We start from the raw sequence: 26,474 nt of genomic DNA on the forward strand, positions 1-26,474 counted from the left end.
GTGATGGGCGGGAGGGAGGGGAGCAGGGTGGGGTGGAAGAATGAGGCGGGATGAAGGGAGGTAGCAGCTGCCGCGGACTTACTTCCGGAGCACGGGCGGAAGTGGCTGCGGTGGATGGGGGCGGGGGAGGAAAGGAGCGCGAGGGGAGGGCCCGGCCGCCGGGGGTCGAGGGGGTGGGGCCTGGGCCGCTGGTCGGGACCCAACCTGGGGCCTGGACTCCGACCTGGGAGGGCCACGGCTTCTGAGACCAGGCGGGCAGGACCCAGGTAACGACCCATCGCAGATGGGGTGAGGGTCGTCCAGGTGGTAGAGGGGTGGGGGTCACAGTCTAGAGTCTAGGGAGGGTCGCAGTGTCACTCCCTTTCCCCGTGAACACGGAGCACGGGGTTCGGAGGAGAAGGGTGGGAGGAGTTAAACTTGGGGGGGGGGTCATGTGAACGCCACGCCCCTACAGGAAGGAAGAGGGGTGTGTGTGTGTGTGTGTGTGTGTGTGTGTGTGTGTGTGTGTGTGTGTAAACTTAGAAGAGAGGGGACGAGTGTGTGTGTGTGTGTGTGTGTGTGTGTGTGTGTGTTGTGTGTGTGTAAGTAAGTGTAAACTTAGAAGAGAGGGGACGACCGGAGTGGGCTTCCCAACCGAGAAATTGGAACACTCTGCAGCTGGCAGGACTCAGGCCTCTCTTCCAGGAGAGTGTTCTCTCAGTGGCCCTGGGAAGGAGTTTGAGATGAGATTAGGAATTCCATCCCTGGCACAGTTTTGGAAGCAGAGGGGGAGGTGAGGGTGAAGGGAAAGGAGCAAAGAATGTATGTGGAAGGTGCCAGCATCTAGGTCTGGAATGGATTTAGTTCATTTTGGGAGAGCTGACCCGGCGATTAAAACACTGAACAGTCTAAGAAGCTTGGGAGATGTAGGAGATTAGTGTGTGGCAGTAAGACAAGAGGGAGAAGGAAGAAGGATGTTCTTTTCTGTGTTTCTTAGAAGACAGTCTCCATTGATGATAGAGCAGGGTAAAGGAATCTAATTTTTTTTAGGTAAGGGATCTGGTCTTAGGAATCCATTTGGGTATATAATAGATTAGAAAGTGTCGTAACGTTTAAATATTCCACAGGTTAACACTGAAATCAGCCTTCTGGCCATGCCGGTTCTATGGCCTGTTTCTTCTCATGAACCCCAGCAGAAGACAGACCGGCCAGTCCTCACAGTGGATAACTTCCCTTCCTTGAGCAAGAGATGGGATAGAACCTGGGATCTGCCCAACACCAGACTCTGGGCTTAATAAGCCAGCTGAATGAAGGAATGTAACAGACCCCTGGGAGGGACACCGAACCCTGCAGTGGGGGGGGAGGGGCGTGGACATACCCCTTCCCCCCCAGACTCCTCCCCCTCAGTCCACTCAGCCATGGCCTTTGGACCTGGATAAGAGGAGAGAAGCTGCACTTTGTTTGGTGTGTCTGATTTGGGATTCTTAAGTTTTGGAAATGGAGTGCTGGAAGGGGGTTTGATGATCTCCAGGGGAGCAGCTGAGAGAAGAAAGGTAAGGTTTCTGTCTCACTTCCCACTGGGTGTCTTGCTGCTTTTGTGCAGAAAATGTTGAGTGGGGCAAATCTGGAGACGCTGCCATTTAGGAAGTGCCTGATGAGAACCCTTACCCTGATGGGTACACAGGAAGCTTCACCTCTGTTTCACTCTCTTACTAGAGTGCAGACTTGTTCCCAGCCTATCTTTACCCAGGCAGAAGGAGTACCTTGCAAGGGCTGTGTGCAATGCAATTGTGAAGTTAGGCCTAGGAGAACATGAAAAGAATTTAGGCTTCTGAGGAGAGGTTAGATTAGAGATTAGATTATTTATAAGGGCCAACACTGAGTCAACACATTTTGGGCTAAGTAATACTCTAGGATGGATTACCTAGGCAGAGGCAGTCTGCTGTGTTTTGGGGGAACTAACTGAATAGAACTGCCTTGGGGGAGGGTAGAAGATGGTCTAGGTAACTTCCTAAATTGTCTTTCTTCCTCCTCCCTCTAAAGGGGGTTTAAGCCGTGAAGCCTTATGCAGATAGCAGAGGAACAGAATACAGGTTTGAGATCAGTTGAATTTTTGTTCTAGCTCTGACTTTCTTAGTGTGCAACCCTAGATATATGGGTTAAGCTCTGCCATGTTCTGTTCACCTGTAAGATGGGGATAACTGACTTTACAGGTCCCTCACAGGTTGTTACAGGAAGCAAATGAAATGATAGATTTTGAAAAGTATCCAGGGCCGTGTCCATGGAAAACAGTACCATTGACATTGCTTGATAATGCTTGTATAATTAGTACATCCAAAAAAAACTCTGAATTAGGAGTTCTTTTATTGAATTAGTGTATTGGCGAAAGCCTTGGATGTCCTCAATGAAAAGCCTGCCCTGAATTTGTCTCATCTTGTTCCTGTTAAACAATACTTGGGACCATCAAATGGTGGAAAAGGTGCACGGGTCCTTGGAGAACTTAGATTGAGGGACTCTGGTCCTCAGGGCTCTCCACACTTGTGATAAGTATGCCTCTTTGGGGTAGCAGATTAAAGAGGGGTGGAGGAAAGTATAAGTCTCAAGGGCCAAGTGTGTGGTTAGGAGACAGAGCTCCATTTCTTGGAGTAAATGCTAGGCCTTTTCTTCCTGTGCCATATCCTGGTATTCTCTCCTGCTCTTGAACATGACAGTTTTTTTTGGACTGCCATCTCTAGCCCTTTATATTTTTGCAGGCTCTCTTTCCAAAGACCTGTTCATAGTTACCTTCTCACCTCCTTCCTGCTCCTTCCTTGAACTCCAGTTTACCTATGCCAAGATACCTGCTTTTCTCAGTGACAACAAACAGAAAGGAGATGTGTTGGGAATTTTGATAGACAGTGGGGTATGGTGGCCTGGGGGCACAGGGCAGAAAGCTTGGCTTCTAGCATCTCCTTGCCTTTTACTAGCTGTGTAACACCTGGAGCTCACATTCATTGGGGTTGGCAGCAATAACTAAGGTCATTTGCAAGCTGAAAATCGTATATTTATGACTTGGTTTCTTTTTTCCCCCTCCTTCACCAGCCCAGTGGTGAGCTGTTCCTTCTCTGATCTGAGGCTGGCTTGGGGCAGTATCTTTCAGCCCAGGCTTCTACTTTAGAAGGTATAGATTTCAGGGTGGCATGTCACTTCCCCCAGCTTAGCCCAGCAAATTCCTGGTGCCAGTCCTTGCGAGGGATATCTGGCCCCAGAATGCGTCTGCAGCCCTCACCTTACCCGGAAGGCCTGTGAGTGCACAGAGTTGTGCTATATTTATATGGCACTTATGTTACGTGAAGTGTCCAGGCTGCTGGGTCACTTTTCTGTCACCACACTGTTGTAAGGAAGAGAGAGCAGGGATTATTCCCCCAGTTTGATATGTAAGGGGAAGCTACAGAAGCCTTGAGCACAAAGGGCTTGCCTAAGTGTGGAGAGGCAGATACTGTAATCACCTGCCCAGTGCTGGGCCTGCCCAGCATCTGACCTGATGAGGGCCATCTGCATTCTGCTGCAAACCTTCAGGGAGGGGAATTCAGTGCCCTGTCAGACAGCCTCTTTGGTAAGACCTTTCCTCCCTAGACTGAACCAGAATTCCTCTCCCCTGTCATTTTCACCGAAAGTTCTAGTCCTGTGCTCTGCCTGACCCTGTCACAAGATAGCTTTCTCAAGACAGTCATCGGCCTTCTCACAGGGGTACCAGGATCTCAGACCACTTACCCAGGACCTGTGGTAGACTTAACCAAAAGCTGTGGATGTGTTTTAACTGAATTTATTTATACCATTCTGTCATACAAGAGGAATTGTATGTGGCTAACCAAAAGTCTCATTTCACAGACATTGCTCACTGGTCCTTGTATTAATCTTTTCTCTTTTCTTTGATCTTGATGAGCTGTGTTTCTGGGTCTCCAAGGGGAGTCGGGATGTTGGGAGAATGGGAGAGGGAAAAATAGACACAACATTGATTTAAAACTTTGATTTTACTTCTTCCAGCCAAGATCTGTCTTTTAAGTTCAGAGCATGAATTTTTTTCTAAATTGTAAAAAAATTCAGGGTATCTTAGGTATGGTTTATGGGAAGGCAATTGGAACAATTTTCACTTCCTTCTTATTTTTCCAGTCCTCTTTTGGAGGTGGTGGGGGTGGGCAGGATACAGTATTTTCACTTCTAATTCTCTCTTATCTTGTGATCAGATCTTCCTATTTCTTCCATTTTCATATATTCCAATTTCAGTTTCATTCCCAGAATTCAGGTACCTAGCTCCTTGTTTCTGTCTTTCTTCCCCCTTCTCCCCTCCATAACACCTCCTCATGAAATCTCCATCAAAAGCCCAGGACCTCTTTTCCCAGGTCAATGTGGCACCTATCACCCTGGCTTCTTGCCTCTCAGACCAAATGTTTTCTCTTGTTTCCATCCAAGAATTCAGCCCAAACCAGTTCTCTAACCAGGCTCTTTCTGCTTGGGACAGTCCTTTTGCAGCTGGGGAATTTCTACCCTTAGATCTTCCTGTGAGCCTTGGAATTTCAACAAAGGATTGTAGTCGTTGGATGTTGAGTTCTGGTGCACAAACAGTACCCCATTTTGTCCCCACTGAACTGCCTTCGATAGAGAAGGATTATTATTAGAGGTGGGAATGTGACATCTCATGGGCTGGTTGGTCTGCCCCACTTTTCAGCATCCTACCATGTCCTTTGTCCTGGAGGGTGATTTTAGCTCCTGATATCTTGTATCTACAAACCAGTATTTCCCAGCTTTTTACACTTCTCGGAATTACCATTTTCCTTCTTACTTTGACATGGAGTGTGAGTGTGTAGGCCTCCCATATCCCCCAACTCCCTTCGTAAGGAAAGCATAAAGAGAGGGCAGAGATGCAGAGACAGTGGCTACTGGCTGGCATATGGGCATGGGCTTGCATTTCCTGCCATGGTCCATGAAGTCAGCTCAGCTGGAAACCTTGGACACACACACACACACACACACGTCCAGCCTCAGTAAGGTGTCAGCTCTTTTCTCACTCTGCTCCTTCAGGGCTAGGCTCCAGCTGCTTCTGCCAGAACTTCCCTGCTGCCCCACTGTGCACCTGTCATGTTGGACACACAGCCATCTGAGAGCATTTGCACTCAAGGGTGTGTAAGTGGAAGGAATAAGTGCAGAAATGCCTGGGTCTAAAATCTGGCCATACCCCTCACTAAGTCTTGGGACCTTCAGCCAGTTGGCACTTATTCTGAGATTCACACTCCTGATCTGTAGAATGGGATGATAATGCACACTCTGCAGAGCTGCTGGGAGGGTTCTGCATGTGGAGGCTTCTGTACAATTGGTTTATTTCCTTAGCCCCAGGCAGGGGGGCCTTTAGGGCATGCCCTGCCTTTTTGTGTCTCTAGAACCCTTCATAATTCCTGGTTTCATGTAGAAACAAGTTAGTGAGCGAAATCAGTCAGTAAGCACACACTGCTAAGTTCCTGCCTGCTGTGTGGAACACAGGAGGGAAGTGGATTGGGGGAGGGCGTTGTGCTTGTACAGCGTGTCCTCATCACTTTGGTAGGGCTGGCCCTAGACTGGGTGTGCATGAGTAGCCAGTAGTTCTCAGTTCCCCACCCTCACTTCCCAGGATCAGACACAGACATCAAGGCTTTTCCAGGGGGCTCCCTCACCCCCTTTCATAGGGCTACCACATCATCCTTTATTCCTTAGGTCTCATGGTTCTTACCCCAGGGACAAGTCTGTCCTCTGCTCCTGTACTCAGAGTGAACAGCTCGCATTACCCACCTCGAAAGAAAAAAACAAAAAAAGTATTTAAAAAAGAAAAAAGAACAACAGCTGGCCCCCTTCTGCTTTTGGCAGCAGGTGTTTCCTCTCTGGCTTCTTTTTTGGCACCTTGGTTCTTGTTCTCACATCCCTGCACCCTGTGGCCCCTCTGTTGCCCCAACTCCTCCCTCCCGGAAGCTAGAGTTTAGCAGGTTGATGAGCGCTGTCCCCAGACCTTGGCCTTGGATTTGGTGGACGCACCATCTGGCTGCCCCGCCTACCTCAGGCAGGGCTCTCCCCATCAACTCTATGGGGCTCCGGGCTCTGGGGCTAGGGAGGGCAAGACTCCCGAAGTTTCGACTGGACAGGGTTGAGGGGTCGGGATTGTGAGCAGGGAAGGGCCCAGTGTAACAGCTGTCAACACAGCGCCTCCTGAAGTTCAGGACCCCGGAAAACTTGGGATGTCCGGACGGCCGGTAATTGCCGCGTCGGGCGGAGGAGGCGGGCCGGGGAAGCAGGGCCCCCGGCTAGTGCGGGCGGCCAGTCCCGCCCCTCGGCCCTCCCCGCCCCGCCCTTCTCGGGGAAGGGCCACGTTGCTCGCCTGGCGGGCCGGCCCGGCGCATGTAGGAAGGGCCGGCCGGGAGGAAGGCGCCGGCGTCCGCGCGAGCGCTGGAACGCGCCGGGGCACCGGGCTCGTCCCCCGCGCCCCGGGGCGGCCCAAGTTCAGGTCCGGGAGGTTGGGAGGACCTGGTGAGTAGGGGCCCGAAACGCCGGCGTCCGTCAGTTCTGAGGCTTGTCCCGGGGAGGGGATGGAGGTCCGACTGAAGGAGGCCCCGCGGGAGCAGAGAGGGCGCTCCCGGGGCTCGGGTCCCGGCTTGAGAAGCGGCTCCTCTCCGAGCGCTCCGTGTCCCCCGACAGCCCGGGTGCCCGGGAGCCCCAGCGAGAGGGACTTGGCCCGGCCCGCCCCGGGTTTCGGCCGCGCACCGCTCCCGAGCCGGGAAGTCGAACTCCGCGTTGCGTTCTCGGAATCCCGGGCCTCCAGCTGTTGGAGGGAGGGCGGGCTCCGCGGGGAGGGAGGCGGTTGTGAAACTCGGTGGTAGGGCGTACGTGGGTGCGGGGCCAGAGGAGGTGGGATTACTGCAGAGAGTTTGGGGAGCGGGAAGGGGAGGTGGCCTTTGCCAAACCCCACCCCAGCGTCCTTTCCACTGGTTACTAGGGTTCTTTTACAGCCGCAAGGAAGAACTGACTCCATTTGAAAATATGTAAATTAGAAAAAAAACTTTTTCCTACTTGTTAGCTAACGTGTGTGGTGGGGTCGGGGGCTTCTGAGACGTACAGAGCCCCCATCTTATAAACTGGAGCAGAGGGGCTGTGTGGCCAGCTGATCTGCGTTTGTACTGAACAGTGAGCCCCAGGGTGAGGCTCCACCTTGGTTAACCCTTGCCCCTGTGGCCTGTTCAATTACTCTTTGCGTTAGGTCATCACTGGCTGGGAGAGCCAGCTTTGTTTTCTGTCGTTTGTAACAGTTTTCAGACCATGGAACCTTTTCTTTTAGATGCTTACATCCCCTGAGTCTGCCTCCCACGGTGAATCACCCCTGTCTGACCCCGTTACTGGAGACCATTGAGCTCTTCTGGATTCCTGCTTCTGTGTCCTTTTCTGAGTTAGCACTGTAGTTTTGTTTAACCTCAGTTGCATATGTGACACCTTAAACTCACTTCCTGTTTGGGACATTGGGGGAAATTGTCCTATGCTTTTCATCATCAGAAACCAGGGAACCTGGGGAAGATCCAAATAATTTCTTTTTCAGTTCAGCTAAGGGAACCAAGGTGCAAGTGGGTCAAGTGACTTGCCCAAGGTTACCTGGTTTCCCAGGCTTTCATACTTTTTGCTGTGCTAACATCATGCTTTCTTTTATCCTTTTCTTTTTCAGGATGAATAACCTGCATCCCTTCCTCCTAGGTCTTACTCTCTAAGCTCTTGAATTATTCAGTGTATCTTCCCTGACTTCTTTTCATTTCTTCCGTCCTTGTGAAAGTATGGAGCCTGATACATGATGCAGGAGTCTAGCAGAGGCCTAATAATGAACGATAAAGTAATTCAGTTAGGTCTCCATTATCTGAGGTGTATTCTGTACTTTGGATTTTTTAGGCAGTGTTTTTTAACATGGTAAGCAAGACAAAGAAGAGATAGCCTGCAATATTACTTTAACTCCCATACTTTTTTTGAAGCTAAGTATGACTTTTCCATTATTGCTCATGAAGGGAAGTTAACTATCTGGTGTTCTTTTGCTGTTTAAGATATAGTTTTGCCAGAGAGTGGGGACTGGCTGCAGAATACCATGGAATCAGGGTGTTGGAAAGGGATCACAGCTTCTAGGCAGTCCTTCAGAGGGAAAAAACTGAGACCCACAGGAGTTGGGACCTGCTCAGAGCCTCCTGGGTTTGGGCTAAGGGTTTTACACACTAAAAATGCTCACTCATCTTCCACCACGGTGCAGATGTCTTTGTACCTGGTGGTGTGGATCAACTGTGTCACTTCCCTAAAGGAGTGTGAAAATTCTGGCAAATCAGAACTCGTTTTTTTTTTTTTAAACTTTATTTTAAAATCAGAACTAGTTTTGAATCTGCGCCTTGCAGGCAAATGTGCATTAATAACAGAACATCAGGAGCTCAGTTCAGAGTTAAGGACTCTTGTTCTATTTTAGAAAAGGAAGGTGTGGCAGATTATATTTTCCCAAAATGGTCACCCCATAAATATCCCATTCCACTTGTTGTTACAATTGGACATTGTTCTCCACCCACCAGTGGTGGGATCTATGGTTTTCTCCCTTTGAGTGTGGGCAGGCATTCATGATTCCTCTGACCTATGAGTAAAAGACAGAAGTGATCCCAGGCTGGATCATGATAAGGATACAGTTTCACCTGGTTTGCTGTCTTTCTTGGGACACTCATCTTTGGAACCCAGCCATCAAGTTCAGAGGAAACCCAGGCCACGTGAAGAGGCTACGTGGAGGTGTTGCAGCCAGCACTTCATCAAACCATGCTAACATCGACCTGCAGACATGTGACCGAATAAGCCTTTGAGGGAGAGTCCACCCCCCAGCTTTTGAGTCTTCCAGCTGAGGTCCCAGACATCATGGAGCAGAAACAGGTCATCTGCTCTGCCCCACTGTCCAAATTCCTGACCTTTTGAAACTGTAGGAGAGAATAAATTATAGCTATTGAACATTAAGTGTTTTTATTGTTCAGTAATAGCTATTGGTAAGGAAGGGAATATGAGTAGAGGCAGACCCTCAGATTTTGGACTTGGGGCTTTGAGCACAGAGGACAGGAGGAACACTTGCTGTGCTTATCAGGGGTACTTAGATTCTGTTTTACTCATTATTTCAGGTACTTACTGCTATATCACACATCACCTCAAAACTTAATGGCTTGAAACAACAGAATCATTTTATTCCTATCTTAGCTCTGTGGTTCTTGCTCGTGGTCGTTCAACGTGGTTGCAGTCGGATGTGGCCACGGCTGGGATCATCTGAAAGGCTTCCTCCCATGTCTGATTGTTGATGCTTGCTGTTGGCTAGAACCTTAGCTTGGGTTGTGAACTGGAATACCTGTGGGTGGCCTGTCCTTGTGGCTTGGGCTTCCCCCAACTTCTGTGGCCGCATTCAAAGAGCATGCACCTCAGGAACAACAGGTGGAAACTGTATTGCCTTTCATGGACTAGTTTTGCAAATCATGCGTGGTCACTTCCTCCATAGCCACAGATCAAAGAGGGAACGTAGACCTCGCATCCCCCACCTCTAGTGGGAAGAATGGCATTACATTTTTGTAAGAAGAGCATGTGGGGGGGGATATGTGGTGATCATCTTTGGAAAATGTAATCCTTCACTCTCATGCTGCTGGTTTGGTCTTTCTCCCTGATTCAGTTAATAATGCAAGCAGTCTGCCAGCTAGCCACTTGAACTTCATATGTGTGTCAAGCACTGTAATAGGGTTAAAGGTCATAGAGCTTTTTTCCTCAGGAGTAAGGTGAGAACCACATAAGCACAGCCACAGATTCTGTTACAGTGTGAAGGGGAGAAACAGGAGGTGTGGGGAGAGTGTGGTGTGAGGGTTGTTGTGGGAAGGCCTGGCTCTACCTGGGATGTTATGGAAGGATTTGCTGAACCGGGCTCGAAAGAGTGTGTGAGTTCCTACAGTGGGTCCATGGGTGATGTTTCAGGATGAAGGAACAGCTGGAGCTAAGACTGCAGCATATAAGTGTACTTGTTGGGGGAAATAAGTAGCTTGCTGAAGCCAGAGAATGGGGTTCAGAGGTTAATGGTTGGGGGTGAGCTTGAAAAAGGATGTTGAAGTTAATTTGTTCTGAAGGCCTTGTGTGTCCTAATGAATTTGAGTTTAATTCTGTGAGCAGTGGTAGCCCCTTCCTGGTTTTTAAGGCAGGTTAGTGTTGTGACCAGCTGTGCACTCTAGGAAAGAAGGATGCTCTGGTGCTGTTGGGAAGGTTGCTTAGGGGAATGCAAGATTGGCATTAGGTAGACTAGCTGAGAAGCTACATCAAGAGTTCAGGCTTAAAAAACAGTATCGCATAAGGAAAGAGAGTTCAGGTTCAAGGGCTTGAAATGGGACTGTGGCAGTGAATGAGTAACTGTCTCTTCGATTTTCATAATTCTGAAAGGCTTGGGGCTGGATATGTTTCAGAATTTAGAATTTTTTGGATTTTAAAAAGATGATCTGGTGCATTTATTATATAGTATGAAGTGTGGAACAGCACACCATAATCCAGCATCTTAATTTCTGTGGCAAATGTATAAATAGTCACACTAAATGGATAATAAATACTATAAATAGCCTTACATTAGATCACATCAGATTTCACCAAAGGTTTTACTGCCAAATGAGTGTAGAAAACTTCTCTTTTTCAGTGCTTTTTGGCCATGGGACTTGTAGGTAAGGGATTGTGGGTGAGTGGCATCTGCACAGAAGTCACTTTTTAGGTCATTGGTAAATCTCTCTTGATGGTCAAAGATCCTAGCACAACAACTTGGCTGCCCTGGGGAGCTGGTGCCCGTTCTTGAATAGTTTGTAGCTGAGGGGGTTTAACAGATCTTGAGCAAGAAGTTGCACTGATAGCAATGATTGTGATTGTGAAGGGGGGGTAGACTTCACATTGTCTGACATCTTCCCTGGCAGAGACATGAGTGAAAGCACACCAAATGAAGGAGGGAGGGAGGAACAGACCAGTCATTCAGGCACATGCAGAGGCCTTGAGGCAGGCTCAGAAGGATCTAATAGAATGGAGCAGAGAGAGCCAGCTGGAGAGGGGATGGAGGAGTGACTGGCTTAATTTATGTCACAGCTGGGCACTATTCTAAACACCTGATGCAGATTATCTCACCCAATCTTTATAGCAGTCCAGTGTGGTATTCTATTGTAATTTCCATATTAGAAGTGAGAAGATTGAGTTTCAGAGATGTGAAAAAACGTGGGGTGGTGCCAAGCATTTGTTACTCCTGATGGTAGGCCTGAGAGCAGCACTTCCTCAATGAATGTGTTGGCTTGCTGGCTTTACCATCCCTTGGGCACAGCACATGTGCTTGTGTATGCACACACCATTCATTAACTTCCATACAGAGGAGGATCCTGTCTGGAGAGTATGTGAAGAAGCAGTAGGAAACGGCACTGGCTCTGGAAGAGTCTGTGTAGAGAGCAGTGGGGCTTGGGAATAGACATGTTGCGTTCTCTCTGGAAAGAGGACCAAGTTCTGTTTCACAATTTAGAAAAAAATGGTCATGATCTGGAGAACGACGGCCTGAGCCCTTAGGTAGAGGCCTCGGCTGGACTGGGACAGCTGTTTCCTGTGGGCCGTCCAGCCATGCTTTATGCTTACAAACATGCTTAGTCCAGTCCTCTGAGGGATTGAGAAGATTGCTTTGATCCGCATGGCTTAGAAGGATGGGAGACAGGAGGGCTTCTCGGCTTCCGGAAGTGGATGTGGACCACCTAGTTCCTAATGTCTGGAGAAGAGTGAAGGATTTTACATGTCATCTGCACGGTAGAAAGGATGTGGTCCCTTGGGGTTTTCCCACCAGTCTGAGAGCTTGCTGGTCTGAGGTGGCTCATCGATAAGTCAGAGACAGGTCTGTTCCTCCAACTTTGAGGTAGCATTTCAGATGATGGAGTTCAGTCTCTTTTTTCCTTCCTCCATCCCTTCCTGCCCAGTCAGTTAGGAGGCAGGAATTCAGGGGATTGGGAACCCTGGATAGGAGATTGGAGGGAAAGATCCAACAATGACCACGTCCTGCGGGGCAGTGAAGAAGTTAACTGGAAATCTGTTATCTCTCTCTTCTAGGAAACTCTGATTTGTATATGAGCACTGATAACATAGGAATTTAATGACACAGTAGAGTGGAAACGGACTTGAGTTTTCCTTTTTATTTTCTCTCCTTTTTTCACGTTAATCACCATACATTACATCATTAGTTTTTGATGTAGTGTTCCATGATTCATTGTTTGTGTATAAAACCCAGTGCTCCATTCAGTACATGCCCTCTTTAATACCCATCACCAGGCTAACCCATCCCCCTACCCCCCCCAGAACCCTCAGTTTGTTTCTCAGAGTCCATAGTCTTTCATGATTCATCTCCCCCTCCAATTCCCCCCCTTCATTTTTCCCTTCCTACTATCTTCTTCTTCTTTTTTTTTTTTTTAACATATAATGTATTATGTGTTTCAGAGGTACAGGTCTGTGATTCAACAGTCTTACACAATTCACAACGCTCACCATAGCATATACCCTTCCCAATGTCCATCACCCAGCCACGCCATCCCTCTCACCCCACGCCACTCCAGCAACCCTCAGTTTGTTTCCTGAGATTAAGAATTCCTCATATCAATGAGGTCATATGATACATGTCTTTCTCTGATTGACTTATTTCGCTTAGCATAATACCCTCCAGTTCCATCCACATTATTGCAAATGGCAAGATTTCATTCCTTTTGATGGCTGCATAATATTCCATTGTGTATATATACCACATCTTCTTTATCCATTCATCTGTCGATGGACATCTTGGCTCTTTCCACAGTTTGGCTATTGTGGACATTGCTGCTATAAACATCGGGGTGCACGTACCCCTTCGGATCCCTACATTTGTATCTTTGGGGTAAATACCCAGTAGTGCAATTGCTGGATTGTATGGTAGCTCTATTTTCAACTTTTTGAGGAACCTCCATACTGTTTTCCAGAGGGGTTGCACCAGCTTGCGTTCCCACCAACAGTGTAGGAGGGTTCCCCTTTCTCCATATCCCCACCAACATCTGTCGTTTCCTGACTTGTTAGTTTTAGCGATTCTAACTGGTGTGAGGTGGTATCTCATTGAGGTTTTGATTTGGATTTCCCTGATGCCAAGCGATATTGAGCACTTTTTCATGTGTCTGTTGGCCACTTGGATGTCTTCTTTGGAAAAATGTCTGTTCATGTCTTCTGCCCATTTCTTGATTGGATTATTTCTTCTTTGGGTGTTGAGTTTGATAAGTTCTTTATAGATTTTGGATACTAGCCCTTTATCTGATACATCATTTGCAAATATCTTCTCCCATTCTGTCGGTTGTCTTTTGGTTTTGTTGACTGTTTCCTTTGCTGTGCAAAACTTTATCTTGATGACGTCCCAAGAGTTCATTTTTGCCCTTGCTTCCCTTGCCTTTGGCAATGTTTCTAGGAAGAAGTTGCTGCAGCTGAAGTCAAAGAGGTTGCTGCATGTGTTCTCCTTTAGGATTTTGATGGACTCCTGTCTCACATTTAGGTCTTTCAACCATTTTGAGTCTATTTTTGTGTGTGGTGTAAGAATGACACTTTCATTCTTCTGCATGTGTCTATCCAATTTTCCCAGCACCATTTGTTGAAGAGGCTCTCTTTTTACCATTGGACATTCTTTCCTGCTTTGTCAAAGATTAGTTGACCATAGACTTGAGGGTCCATTTCTGGGCTCTCTATTCTGGTTCATCGATCTATGTGTCTGTTTTTGTGCCCATACCATACGGTCTTGATGATGACAGCTTTGTAATAGAGCTGGAAGTCCGGAATTGTGATGCCACCAGCTTTGCTTTTCTTTTTCAACGTTCCTCTGGCTATTCGGGGTCTTTTCTGGTTCCATACAAATTTTAGGATTGTTTGTTCCATTTCTTTGAAAACAGTGGATGGTATTTTGATAGGGATTGCATTGAGTGTGTAGATTGCTCTAGGTAGCATTGACATCTTCACAATATTTGTTCTTCCAATCCATGAGCATGGAAAGTTTTTCCATTTCTTGGTGTCTTCCTCAGTTTCTTTCATGAGTATTTTATAGTTTTCTGAGTACAGATCCTTTGCCTCTTTGGTTAGATTTAATCCTAGGTATCTTATGGTTTTGTGTGCAATTGTAAATGGGATTGACTCCTTAATTTCTCTCTCTTCTGTCTTGTTGGTGTAGAGGAATGCCACTGATTTCTGTGCATTGATTTTATATCCTACTACTTTACTGAATTCCTGTATGAGTTCTAGCAGTTTTGGGATGGAGTCTTTTGGGTTTTCCACATACAGTATCCTATCACCTGCAAAGAGTGAGAGTTTGACTTCCTCTTTACCGATTTGGATGCCTTTGATTTCTTTTTGTTGTCTGATTGCTGTGGCTAGGACTTCTAATACTATGTTGAATAACAGTGGTGAAAGTGGACATCCCTGCCATGTTCCTGACCTTAGGGGGAAAGCTCTCAGCTTTTCCCCATTGAGAATGATATTCGCTTTAGGTTTTACATAGATGGCTTTTATGATATTGAGGTATGTACCCTCTATCCATATACTCTGAAAAGTTTTGATCAAGAAAGGATGCTGTACTTTGTCAAATACTTTTTCTGCATCTTTATTGTAAGGATCATATGCTTCTTGTTCTCTCTTTTGTTAATGCATTGTATCACGTTGATTGATTTGCGGATGTTGAACCAACCTTGCAGCCCAGGGATAAATCCCACTTGGTCGTGGGAGGTCGTCCTTTTAATATACTGTTGGATCCTATTGGCTAGTATTTTGGTGAGAATTTTGCATCCATGTTCATCAAGGATATTGGTCTGTAATTCTCCTTTTTGATGGGGTCTTTGTCTGGTTTTGGGATCAAGGTAATGGTGGCCTCATAAAACGAGTTTGGAAGTTTTCCTTCCATTTCTATTTTTTGGAACAGTTTCAGGAGAATAGGTATGAATTCTTCTTTAAATGTTTGGTAGAATTCCCCTGGCAAGCCATCTGGCCCTGGGCTGTTGTTTTTGGGAGATTTTTGATGACTGCTTCAATTTCCTTAGTGGTTATAGGTCTGTTCAGGTTTTCTGTTTCTTCCTGGTTCAGTCTTGGTAGTTGATACATCTCTAGGAATGCATCCATTTCTTCCAGATTATCTATTTTGCTGGCATATAGTTGCTCATAATATGTTCTTATAATTGTTTGTATTTCTTTGGTGTTGGTTGTGATCTCTCCTCTTTCATTCATGATTTTATTTATTTGGGTCGTTTCTCTTTTCTTTTTGATAAGTCTGGCCAGGGGTTTATCAATCTTGTTAATTCTTTCAAAGAACCAGCTCCTAGTTTCATTGATCTGTTCTACTGTTCTTTTGGTTTATACGTCATTGAATTCTGCTCTGATCTTTATTATTTCTCTTCTCCTGCTGGGTTTAGGCTTTATTTGCTGTTCTTTCCTCAGCTCCTTTAGGTGTAGGGTTAGGTTGTGTATTTGAGACCTTTCTTGTTTCTCGAGAAAGGCTTGTATTGCTATGTACTTTCCTCTTAGGACTGCCTTTGCTGCATCCCAAAGATTTTGAACAGTTATGTTTTCATTTTCATTTGTTTCCATGAATGTTTTTCATTCTTCTTTAATTTCCTGGTTGACCCATTCATTCTTTAGTAGGATGCTCTTTAGCCTCTATGTATTTGAGTTCTTTCCGACTTTCCTCTTGTGATTGAGTTCTAGTTTCAAAGCATTGTGGTCTGAAAATATGCAGGGAATGATCCCAGTCTTTTGGTGCCAGTTGAGACCTGATTTGTGACCTAGGATATGATCAATTCTGGAGAATGTTCCATGGACACTAGTCAAGAATGTGTATTCTGTTGCTTTGGGATGAAATGTTCTGAATACCTCTGCGAAGTCCATTTAGTCCAGTGTGTCATTTAAAGTCTTTATTTCCTTTTTGATCTTTTGCTTTGATGATCTGTCCATTTCAGTCGGGGGGGTGTTAAAATCTCCCACTATTGTATTGTTGTCAATGTGTTTCTTTGCTTTTGTTATTAATTGGCTTATATAATTGTCTGCTCCCATGTTAGGGGCATAGATATTTACAGTTGTTAGATATTCTTGTTGGATAGACCCTTTAAGTAGGATATAGTGTCCTTCCTCATCTCTTATTACAGTCTTTGGTTTAAAATCTAATTTGTCTGATAGAAGGATTGCCACCCCAGCTTTCTTTTGGTGTCCTTTAGCATGGTAAATGGTGTTCTACCCCCTCACTTTCAATCTGGAGGTGTCTTTGGGTCTAAAATGAGTCTCTTGCAGACAGCATATCGATGGGTCTTGTTTTTTAATCCAATCTGATAGCCTGTATCTTTTGATTGGGCATTTAGTCCATTTACATTCAGGGTAACTATTGTGAGATATGAATTTAGTGCCATTGTATTGCCTGTAAGGTGCCTGTTAGTGTATATTGTCTGTGTTCCTTTCTGGTCTATGTTACTTTTAGGCTCTTTATTTGCTTAGAGGACCCCTTTCAATATTTCCTGTAGGGTTGGTTTTGTGTTTGCAAATTCCTTTAGTTTTTGTTTGTCCTGAAGCTTTTTATCTCTCCTTCTATCCAGCCTAGCTGGATATAGTATTCTTGGCTGCATATTTTTCCCATTTAGTGCTCTGAATATATCATGTCAGTCCTTTCTGGCCTCCCAGGTCTCTGTGGTTAGGTCTGTTGCCAGTCTAATGTTTCTGCCATTGTAGCTTACAGATCTCTTCTCCAGAGCTGCTTTCAGGATTTTCTCTTTGTCTCTGAGACTCATAAGTTTCACTATTAGATGTTGGGGTGTTGACCTATTTTTATTCATTTTGAGGGGGGGTTCTCTGTGCCCTCTGGATTTTGATGCCTGTTCCTTCCCCAGATTAGGGAAATTCTCTCCTATAATTTACTCCAATATACCTTCTGCCCCTCTCTTTCTTCTTCTTCTGGGATCCCAATTATTCTAATATTGTTTCATCTTATGGTATCACTTATCTCTCGAATTGTGCCCTTGTGATTCAGTAGTTGTTTATCTCTTTTTCTCAGCTTCTTTATTTTCTATCATTTCGTCTTTTACATCACTAATTCTCTCTTCTGCCTCATTTATCCTAGCAGTTAGAGCCTCCATTTTTGATTGCACCTCATTAAGACCCTTTTTGATTTCAGCTTGGTTAGATTTTTGTTCTTTTATTTCTCCAAAAAGGTTTTTCTAATATCTTCCATGCTTTTTTCAAGCCAAGCTGGTATCTTTAAAATCGTCATTCTGAACTCTCGTTCCGACATCTTACTAATGTCTGTATTGATTAGGTCCCTGGCAGTTTGTACTGCCTCTTGTTCTTTTTTTTTTTTTTTTTTTTGAGGTGATTTTTTCCATCTTGTCATTTTGTCCAGAGGAGAATAGATGAATGAGAGAACAAAATGCTAACAGGGTAACAACGACCCCAGATAAATACACACTAAACAAATCAGAAGAGACCTGAAACCGGGGGGGAAAGAAAGAGAAAGAAAGAAAAAAGAAAAAGATTTAAAAAAAAAAACAGAATATGATCAGATATGATCAGGCTGGTGCATAGATCAGTGCCACACACTAGATTTTGGGCATATTTTGGTCTTAGAAGAAAGTGCCTCTCAAAATTTTAAAGAAAGGAAAACTTATATATGTACAAAAATAAGGGTAAATAATATGAAGGGTTGGAATATGACTGCAAAGATGAAAATTATAAAAGGTTTTATAAAAGGAATTGATAAGAAGTTTGTTGCAAAAAGAAAGAGGAATTAAAAAAATGAAGAGGATGTGATCCGGCAGGAGACTAGTACAAAGCCATACACTAGAGATTTAGGGTGTATTTTGGTCTGTTAGAAGAAACTGTATCCCAGAATTTAAGGAGCGAACAATATGTATGTATATACCAAAAATAAGGTTAACTACTATGAAGGGATAGAATATGACTCTAAAAATGAAAAGTAAAAAAGATTTTTTTAAAAAAGGGATTGATAAGATGTTGGTTGCAAAAGGGAAAAAGAAAAATTCAAGAAAAAAGAAAAAGGAAGTTAAAAAAAGAATTAACTTTGAAAGACTAAGGAATCATGGGCAAAAAGCCATGAATTCTATGTGCAGTATTCCCCTAGTGCTGGAGTTCTGCCGTTCTCATTGATGGGTAAACTTGGTCTTGGCTGGCTGTTCTTGCTGATCTTCTGGGGAGGGGCCTATTGCCGTGGTTCCCAAATGTCTGCTGGAGGCGGAATTGGCCTGCCCTTGCCGGTCCGGGCTAAGTAATCTGCTTGGGTTTGCTCTCTAGAGCTTTTGTTCCCTCCAACCTTTCCGCACAACTTTGGAGGATGAGAGTGAATATGACAGCCTCCCAATCTCCGCCCCGGAGGAGCCGAGAACTTGGGGCCCCGCTCCTCAGTGTGCCCCCAGAGAAAAGCAGTCAGTCACTCCCGTGTTCCCGGTCTCTGGCCGCACTCCGTGCTCACACAGCCTGTGACCGAGTGTTTCTATCCCTGGCACCCAACTCAGTGTGGAGTCTCCAAACCCACCAGATCCCTGCGGTGCGCTCCCGTGCTACTCCTCCTAGAGGAGGAAGGGGAGTCTCCCCGGATCTGCTGCTTGTTGGGTCCCTGCTGGAGGAGCAGTGGCCCGACTGTGCCGCGGATCGCGGATCACAGTTTATGGCAACCCTGAGCTGAGAGCCCACGCCTTAGCTCCGTCTCTGCAGCCGGCTTCCCCCCTCCAAAACCTGGGAGCTCTGCCGCCCTCAGGCACCCCCGATCTTTCTGTGACCCCGAGGGTCCTGAGATCACAGTGTCCCGTGAGGGTTCCACCGCCTGCTTAGCCACTGGAGCGACATCCCTCAGTGGAGCCAGCTTCTAAAAGTTCCAATTTTGTGCTCCGCGGCTCTATCACTTGCCAGAAGCGGCCGACGGAGGCCCCCTCCCCCACTGTCTATCCTCCCAAATATCGCCTTAGATTCACTTCTCCTCATGTCCTACCTTCCAGAAAGTGGTCGCTTTTCTGTTCAGAGAGTTGCTGCTATTCTTTTCTTCGATCTCCTGTTGAGTTTGTAGCTGTTCAGAATGGTTTGATCCCTATCCAGCTGAATTCCTGGGACCAGACGAAATCCAGGTCTCCTACCCCTCTGCCATCTTGCTCCTCCCCCTCCCGGACTTGAGTTTTCTGAGGGACTGGTGCTATGGAGTTGAGGTGGATGGTTTCTCAGAAGACAGGTGGAGGTGCTGCCAGCAGGGGCTTGGGGAGTCTCCCCAGGAGGAAGACATAATCCATGTTCCTTTAGAGACATAATCCATGTTCCTTGAGCAGGCAGATCCATCAACACTTTGATCTTTTGACACTGGATATGCCTGCTCAAGAGTCCAGAAGTGCAGAGATGAGATCTGGAACCTGAGATTTTGGTGGCTGTGAGGCAGAGGGTAACTGGCAGAGCAGCAGGCACAAAAGGGCACATACCTAAAGCTTCAGGGTGTGAGGAGTGGAGACTAGAAGTAGGAAAGCCAGGGAGAGAGTTGCATGGTCTGTAATGTCAACTGTCTGGAAATTGGAGGGTGTGGTAGATCCTTTCAAGTAGTGAGTTCTGGTAGGGGAAGAGGGTTGGTAGGGCCATGCCTTTCTGTAGTAAGATGCTGTCCCAGTCCCTTCCCAGAGCCTGGCAGTCAGCAGGTGTGTGATGAGTGATTAAGGAGTTCAGGACAAATGGATTGCTTCAGTTGCCCCTACTGATGTGCCTAACTGGGGCCATATTGGACAAAACTAGTCACAACTGTGGGCCATGTCCCCATATTGATTTTAAGAAACTTTATTTGGAAATAATTTCAATTTACAAAAAAGATGCAACAATTAAAATAGTATAAGGACACTCATTCCTTTACTCAGATTCACCTATTAGCATTTTGCCACATTTGCATGCTCTCTCTATGTATACATGATATTTTTTTCTGAACCATTTGAGAAGTTGGTTCTGTCATGACTCTGTACTCCTAATTACTTTAGTCTGAATTAGCTAAGAATTGGGATATTATTTTCCATAACCACAGTATGGCTATTTGTCAGTCAACATGGATACTTTAATTGACTACCTACATTCCAGTTTTGTCATTTGACCCAATAATGCCTTTTCTTAAAGGGAAAGTTTTATTGAGGTATAGTTGACATAGAGTAAAGTGCACATACTTAAAACGTACAATTTGATAAGTTTGTAACTATTTACCCCAACAAGATAACAGCAGAGTTTCCTACTGTCCCTTTGTAATACCCCCCCTCACTGTCCTCACTGCCTCCATGCCTAGGCAACCACTGATTTGCTTTGTCACTATCAATTACTCTGTATTTCCTGGAGATTTATATAAGTGGAATCAGTGTATGTGCTCTTATTTTAGTCATTCACAAATCGCATATTTTGAGATTCATCCATGTGTTGTATGTGTCAGTAGTTTATTCCTTTGAATATTATTCCATTTTATAGGTAAGCCACAGTTTGTTTATCCGTATTCCTCTGTTGATGGGCATTGGGTTTTTCCCAGGTTTTGGTGATTATGAATAAAGCTGCTATAAACATTCAAGATAGTTTTTGTATGGATGCATGTTTTTATTTCTCTTGGCTATATATCTAATAGTGGACTTGGTAACTCTGGCATTTTGACAAACTACCAAACTGCTATAAAAGGACATTAATTCCATACCTTACACCATATACAAAAATTAACTCAAAATGAACCATAAACCTAATTGTAAAACCTAAAACTATAAGACCTGAAAGAGAAAACATAGGGAAAGATATGTGTGATTTTGGCAAAGATTCATTAGATACAATGCGAAAAGCATGATCCAGAAAAGATGAAACCCTTGATAATTGAATACCATTAAAATTAAGACCTTCTGGGGCTTCTGGGTGGCTCAGATGGTTAATAAGTGTCTGCCTTCAGCTCAGGTCATGATCCCAGGGCCCTGGGATGGAGCCCCAATTCATCAGGCTGCTAGCTCAGTGGGGAGTCTGCTTCTCCCTCTCCCCCTGCCTCTTTCTCAAATGAATAAATAAAATCTTTAAAAAAAAAATAAAGATAAAATTAAGAACTTCTGTTTTTCATTTGACACTCTTAGGAGGACAACTGTTTGAATTTTTGCATCTGATGGGTGAGAAATTTTATCTTAGTAGAGTTTAATTTACATTTTTCTTGTAAGTGAAGTATCTTTTCATATGTCTAAGGACCATTTCAGTATCTTTTTGTGAGTTGCCCTTGTCTCAAGACGAGGAGTTTTGGCTTTTTACCCCCTCAGTTTAAAAGTTCTTTGTCTCCTAGCTTCTTATTTGTATATATATTGCAACATTCTCTCCCAGTTTGTATTTTAACCTGGCTAATGGTGTTTATATCATGCAAAAATGTCCTTATTACTGCATCTAGATTTTGAATCAAACTTAGCCTTTATCTGTACTCAGGTTATAGAGGAATTGACCCGTATTTTCTTCTAGCACTTGTATAGTTATATTTTTTATATTTATTTATTTATTTTAGATTTTATTTATTTGACAGAGAGAGACACAGCGAGAGAGGGAACACAAGCAGGGGGAGTGGGAGAGAGAGAAGCAGACTCCCCACCACGCAGGGAGCCTGATGTGGGGCTTGATCCCAGAACCCTGGGATGATGGACTGAGCCACCCAGGTGCCCCTATTTTTTATATTTATATCTCTAATCCACTTGGAAGTTATTCTTCTGTACAGGTCTAATTTTGTTTTTCAAATAGCTACATAGTTGTTATAACAACTAATAAGACCATTTTTTTTGCCCTAGTAATTTTCAAATATCACCTGTATCATGTATTAGGTTTCTACATGTATTTGGGTCTATTTTCTATAGTTTAAATTGTATTCCTTTGGATGATCTGTTTATTTACCTACTAGCATCACATAGTTTTAATTATAGAAGCTTTGTAATGTGTAGTATTTTAATGGCTGGTAGGGTTAGTCCCTCTTTCACACGTTGTTTTCATTATTTTCCTAGATGGCCTTGTATGTTCTTTTTTCCTTTCATTTTTTAATTTATGTTCAATTAGCCAACATTCAATACATCATTACTTTTTGATATAATGTTCAGTGATTCATTAGTTGCATATAACACCCAGTACTCATCACATTACTGTTGGTTTGTCTAGCTCCCAAAAAACGTATTTTTATTGAGATTTCTGATGGTGGTCAGATGTCCTAACCAAGAACAAGGATGTGTAAGTCCTCCTTTATGTCTTTAGGAACTATAGTCTTGTTCATGTAGGTTTTGAATATTTCTTGTTAAGTTTATTCTTACATAATCATTTTTATGGCTGTCCTAAATAGGGTTTTCTCATCCATTGTGACTTGTAATGAATTATTACTTGTGGATATGAAGGCTATTGATTTGTGCATGTTAGTTAATTATTTATTTTTATTTTAAAGATTTCATTTATTTATTTGACAGAGAGACAGCAAGAGAGGGAACACAAGCAGCGGGAGTGGGAGAGGGAGAAGCAGGCTCTCCCGATGCAAAGCTCAATCCCAGGACCCTGGGATCATGACCTGAGCCGAAGGCAGCCGCTTAACCGACTGAGCCACCCAGGCGCCCCTGTGCATGTTAATTTTTATATCCTGCTGCTTTGCTCAATTCTTCAGTTGTTTGGGTTTGTTTTATCATTGATTCCCTTAGAGTTTCCCAGGCATATTCTTACAGTATCAACAAATAGAGATAGTCATGCTTCTTTTTCTACTTCTGCCTTTGTCTTCTGTAGTCCATTCACATTGGCTGATCCCTCCAACAGAATGTTAAATAGTCATATAGATGGTGGGCAGCTTGGCTTTGCCCCTGACCTTTGTGGGAAGGCCTCTAGTGCTTCCTTATTAGGTAAGGTCTGGCTTTCGCCTAGAGGTGTGATTATATTAGAGTTTTTCTTTCTTTTTTTTTTTTTAAGATTTTATTTATTTGAGAGAGAGAGAGAACATGGACGCATGAGCTGGCAGAAGGGGCAGAGGGAGAGAAACTCCAGCAGACTCCCCGGTGAGCCCAGAGCCCGTGTCTCAGGACCTAGAGATCTTGACCTGAGCTGGATACCAAGAGTTGACACTTAACTGACTGAGCCACCCAGGGGCCCCTGATACTAGAGCGTTTTTTTTTTTTTTTTTTTAAGATTTTATTTATTTATTTGACAGAGACACAGCGAGAGAGGGAACACAAGCAGGGGGAGTGGGAGAGGAAGAAGCAGGCTTCCCGCCGAGCAGGGAGCCCGATGCGGGGCTCGATCCCAGGACCCTGGGATCATGACCTGAGCCGAAGGCAGACGCTTAACAACTGAGCCACCCAGGCGCCCGATAATAGAGTTTTTAAATCAGTAATCTTTGAGCAGTTTGATTTGAGGAATGGGAGACAGATGGGCTCACCTCCACCCCTGCCCCCAAACTCTGGATGGAAGATGGAACTGAAGTCTGTCAGGTATGGAAGGGAAAATAGGATTCCCTTGCTTCCTCCTTTACAACATCACTCTCTACTTCCTCCTCAAACTGTATTGCTTTTCTGAGGACTCATGGACTCAGTGTGGAGTGGGGGAAGTACGTTGTCCTGTCGTATTTATCCCAGATTAGGAGATAGGCAGCCCTTTTCTAAGAGAGCTCTGGAGTGAGCCTCCTGGCCTCCCTCCTCCCGCACTGTTGCTCCTATTCTTGGGTGCCCCTCCAGCCCCCAGGCCTCCACCCTGGCACAGCCCCATGTCTTTGTGATGAAGGTTGGTTTTCTCTGTCCTCACTGCAGGTACATGGCTGCTTCCTAATCCCGAAGGCCAGAGAGAGCGTCCCTCGGGCTGTGGAAGCCAACTAGGCAAGCCAAGGGCAGCCTCGAGCCCCACCCTTGCCGGCCTCCCCCGTGGGGGCCAGGATGCTGAAGAAGCAGTCTGCAGGGCTTGTGCTGTGGGGCGCCATCCTCTTTGTGGCCTGGAACGCCCTGCTGCTCCTCTTCTTCTGGACACGCCCGTCGCCCGGCCGGCTGCCCTCGGACAGCGCTCTTGATGACGACCCCGCCGGCCTCACCCGCGAGGTGATCCGCCTGGCCGAGGACGCCGAGGTGGAGCTGGAGCGGCAGAGGGGGCTGCTGCAGCAGATCCGGGAGCATCATGCCCGCTGGAGCCAGCGGTGGAGGGTGCCCACTGCCGCCCCCCGCAGGCCCCCGCGCGTGCCTGTGTCCTCGCCGCCAGCCGTGATCCCCATCCTGGTGATCGCGTGTGACCGCAGCACAGTCCGGCGCTGCCTGGACAAGCTGCTGCATTACCGGCCCTCGGCCGAGCACTTCCCCATCATTGTCAGCCAGGACTGCGGGCACGAGGAGACAGCACAGGTCATCGCCTCGTACGGCAGCGCCGTCACACACATCCGGCAGCCGGACCTGAGCAGCATCGCCGTGCCGCCCGACCACCGCAAGTTCCAGGGCTACTACAAGATCGCGCGCCACTACCGCTGGGCGCTGGGCCAGGTCTTCCACCGGTTCCAGTTCCCGGCGGCCGTGGTGGTGGAGGACGACCTGGAGGTGGCGCCGGACTTCTTCGAGTACTTTCAGGCCACCTACCCGCTGCTGAGGGCCGACCCGTCCCTGTGGTGTGTGTCCGCCTGGAACGACAACGGCAAGGAGCAGATGGTGGACGCGAGCAAGCCGGAGCTGCTCTACCGCACCGACTTCTTCCCGGGCCTCGGCTGGCTGCTGCTGGCCGAGCTGTGGGCGGAGCTGGAGCCCAAGTGGCCCAGGGCCTTCTGGGACGACTGGATGCGCAGGCCAGAGCAGCGGCAGGGCCGGGCCTGCGTGCGGCCCGAGATCTCCAGAACCATGACCTTTGGCCGCAAGGGTGTGAGCCACGGGCAGTTTTTCGACCAGCACCTCAAGTTCATCAAGCTGAACCAGCACTTCGTGCCCTTCACCCAGCTGGACCTGTCCTACCTGCGGCAGGAGACCTACGACAGAGATTTCCTCGCCCGCGTCTACGGGGCTCCCCTCCTGCAGGTGGAGAAAGTGAGGACCAGTGAGCGCAGCGAGCTGGGGGAGGTGCGGGTACAGTACACCGGCAGGGACAGCTTCAAGGCCTTTGCCAAGGCCCTGGGAGTCATGGACGACCTCAAGTCCGGGGTCCCCAGGGCCGGCTACCGGGGCATCGTCAGCTTCCTGTTCCGGGGCCGCCGTGTCCACCTGGCCCCGCCGCAGACCTGGGACGGCTATGACCCTAGCTGGAATTAGCAGCGCCACCTGCTCCTCCTGGGCTCACTTCTTGCCATCTCGTGGGCTGAGATGGGACCAGGTCCCTGGGCTGCATCATTCTCTCCGTGTGTCTCTCCTGGGTACATTTATCTTTCCTTTTTCTTTTTTTCTTTCTTTTCTTTTTTTTTTTCTTTTTTCGAATGGCATTCAAGAGCACAGAGGATAAGGTGAGGGTTATTCTCCTGTTCCCAAGGGGGTCAAATCAGGGGAACCTTGCTGGGGTATGTTGGGTGGTATTAGGCAGGAAACCACTGTGTGGTAGGGAGAGACTCGGGCATGTGGGGGCCACAGACTTCCATGTTCCAGGTTTTCTCCTAGAGCATCTGCAGAGAGGTGGGCAGCTTTAGCTGTCTTGACCAGCTCTCTTTCCCTTGACCTGGCTCTTCCAAGCAGAGTCTGAGCTCACCTCCTGTATCTGCTCCCCATTCTCACCTTCCCCCAATTTGAGGGGTTGTTGGGTTATTTGAATAGGAGATGTAATCTGTGGCCAAAATGAGACTAACCAGAGGAGTGTCATCATCAGAGTCTGGGTGGAGCTGTTGGGCTTTCGGGGTTTACCGCCACCTACCCCTATTTCTCTGCTACCCTCTCCTTATCCCTGATCTCCTCTCTGCTCTTCTTTCCTTGCAGCGTAGCAGTTTGTGATTCTAAGATGAAAAGTTGAAGGGGAAAAGCAAGACTTCTCATCAGCTTATCCCCAGAAGTGGGAAGGGGGTTGGGGAGGCATGGTAGGGAGAAAGCCCTGGTGTGCCGGGACATGCATCCCTCATCTTGCCTCAATGAAACAGACTCTGTTCCCGGGCCCTGGCCTTTCTAAAAATTGATCCCTTCCCCGATGCTGTAGGAGGTTTCCTGCTGGCCTTGTGGAAGAGCGGTTAGCTCCTTGTGTCCCTGCTCCCCCGGGGTTTGGTGCACAGGCTCCTCCCTGAAGGTTGAGGCTTCTGGTGGCCCTCGCAGGGTAGGTGGACTGCCAAGACAGGATGGCTCCTGCCTCCCTCCCCTATCCCCCAGGCATTCCCGTGTCTGCTCAGATTAGGATGAGGATGGCAGGTTGGAGAGCAATGTGTGTGTTTTTGCTTCTGGCCTGACCTCAGTTCATGGAAGAAAATTGAAGCTACAGAATTATTTTCAAAAATAAAGGCTGAATTGTCTGAAAAA

General features: G+C 46.5%; 1 protein-coding gene across 8 annotated transcripts; it reads left to right on the forward strand.

Annotated features, from left to right (window-relative positions):
* Positions 1 to 165: 165 nt before the first annotated feature.
* Positions 166 to 26,474, forward strand: MGAT1 (alpha-1,3-mannosyl-glycoprotein 2-beta-N-acetylglucosaminyltransferase). Of its 8 annotated transcripts, XM_088023222.1 has the most exons (5): positions 166 to 266; positions 1,107 to 1,532; positions 22,996 to 23,081; positions 23,234 to 23,513; positions 23,829 to 26,474. In XM_088023222.1, the coding sequence occupies exon 5, from the start codon at positions 23,952 to 23,954 to the stop codon at positions 25,293 to 25,295; it is 1,344 nt and encodes a 447-aa protein (XP_087879348.1). In that variant the 5' UTR covers positions 166 to 266; positions 1,107 to 1,532; positions 22,996 to 23,081; positions 23,234 to 23,513; positions 23,829 to 23,951; the 3' UTR covers positions 25,296 to 26,474. The 8 variants fall into 8 exon arrangements, with proteins under 8 accessions (XP_087879348.1, XP_087879349.1, XP_027948093.1 ...); XM_088023223.1 differs by lacking the exon at positions 22,996 to 23,081; XM_088023225.1 differs by lacking the exons at positions 166 to 266; positions 1,107 to 1,532 and adding an exon at positions 6,365 to 6,510.

The sequence above is a fragment of the Eumetopias jubatus genome, unplaced genomic scaffold (genome assembly GCF_037043125.1).
Source record: "Eumetopias jubatus isolate StellerSeaLion01/CBP00866 unplaced genomic scaffold, mEumJub1_p1.0 scaffold_5, whole genome shotgun sequence".
Taxonomy (NCBI): domain Eukaryota; kingdom Metazoa; phylum Chordata; class Mammalia; order Carnivora; family Otariidae; genus Eumetopias; species Eumetopias jubatus.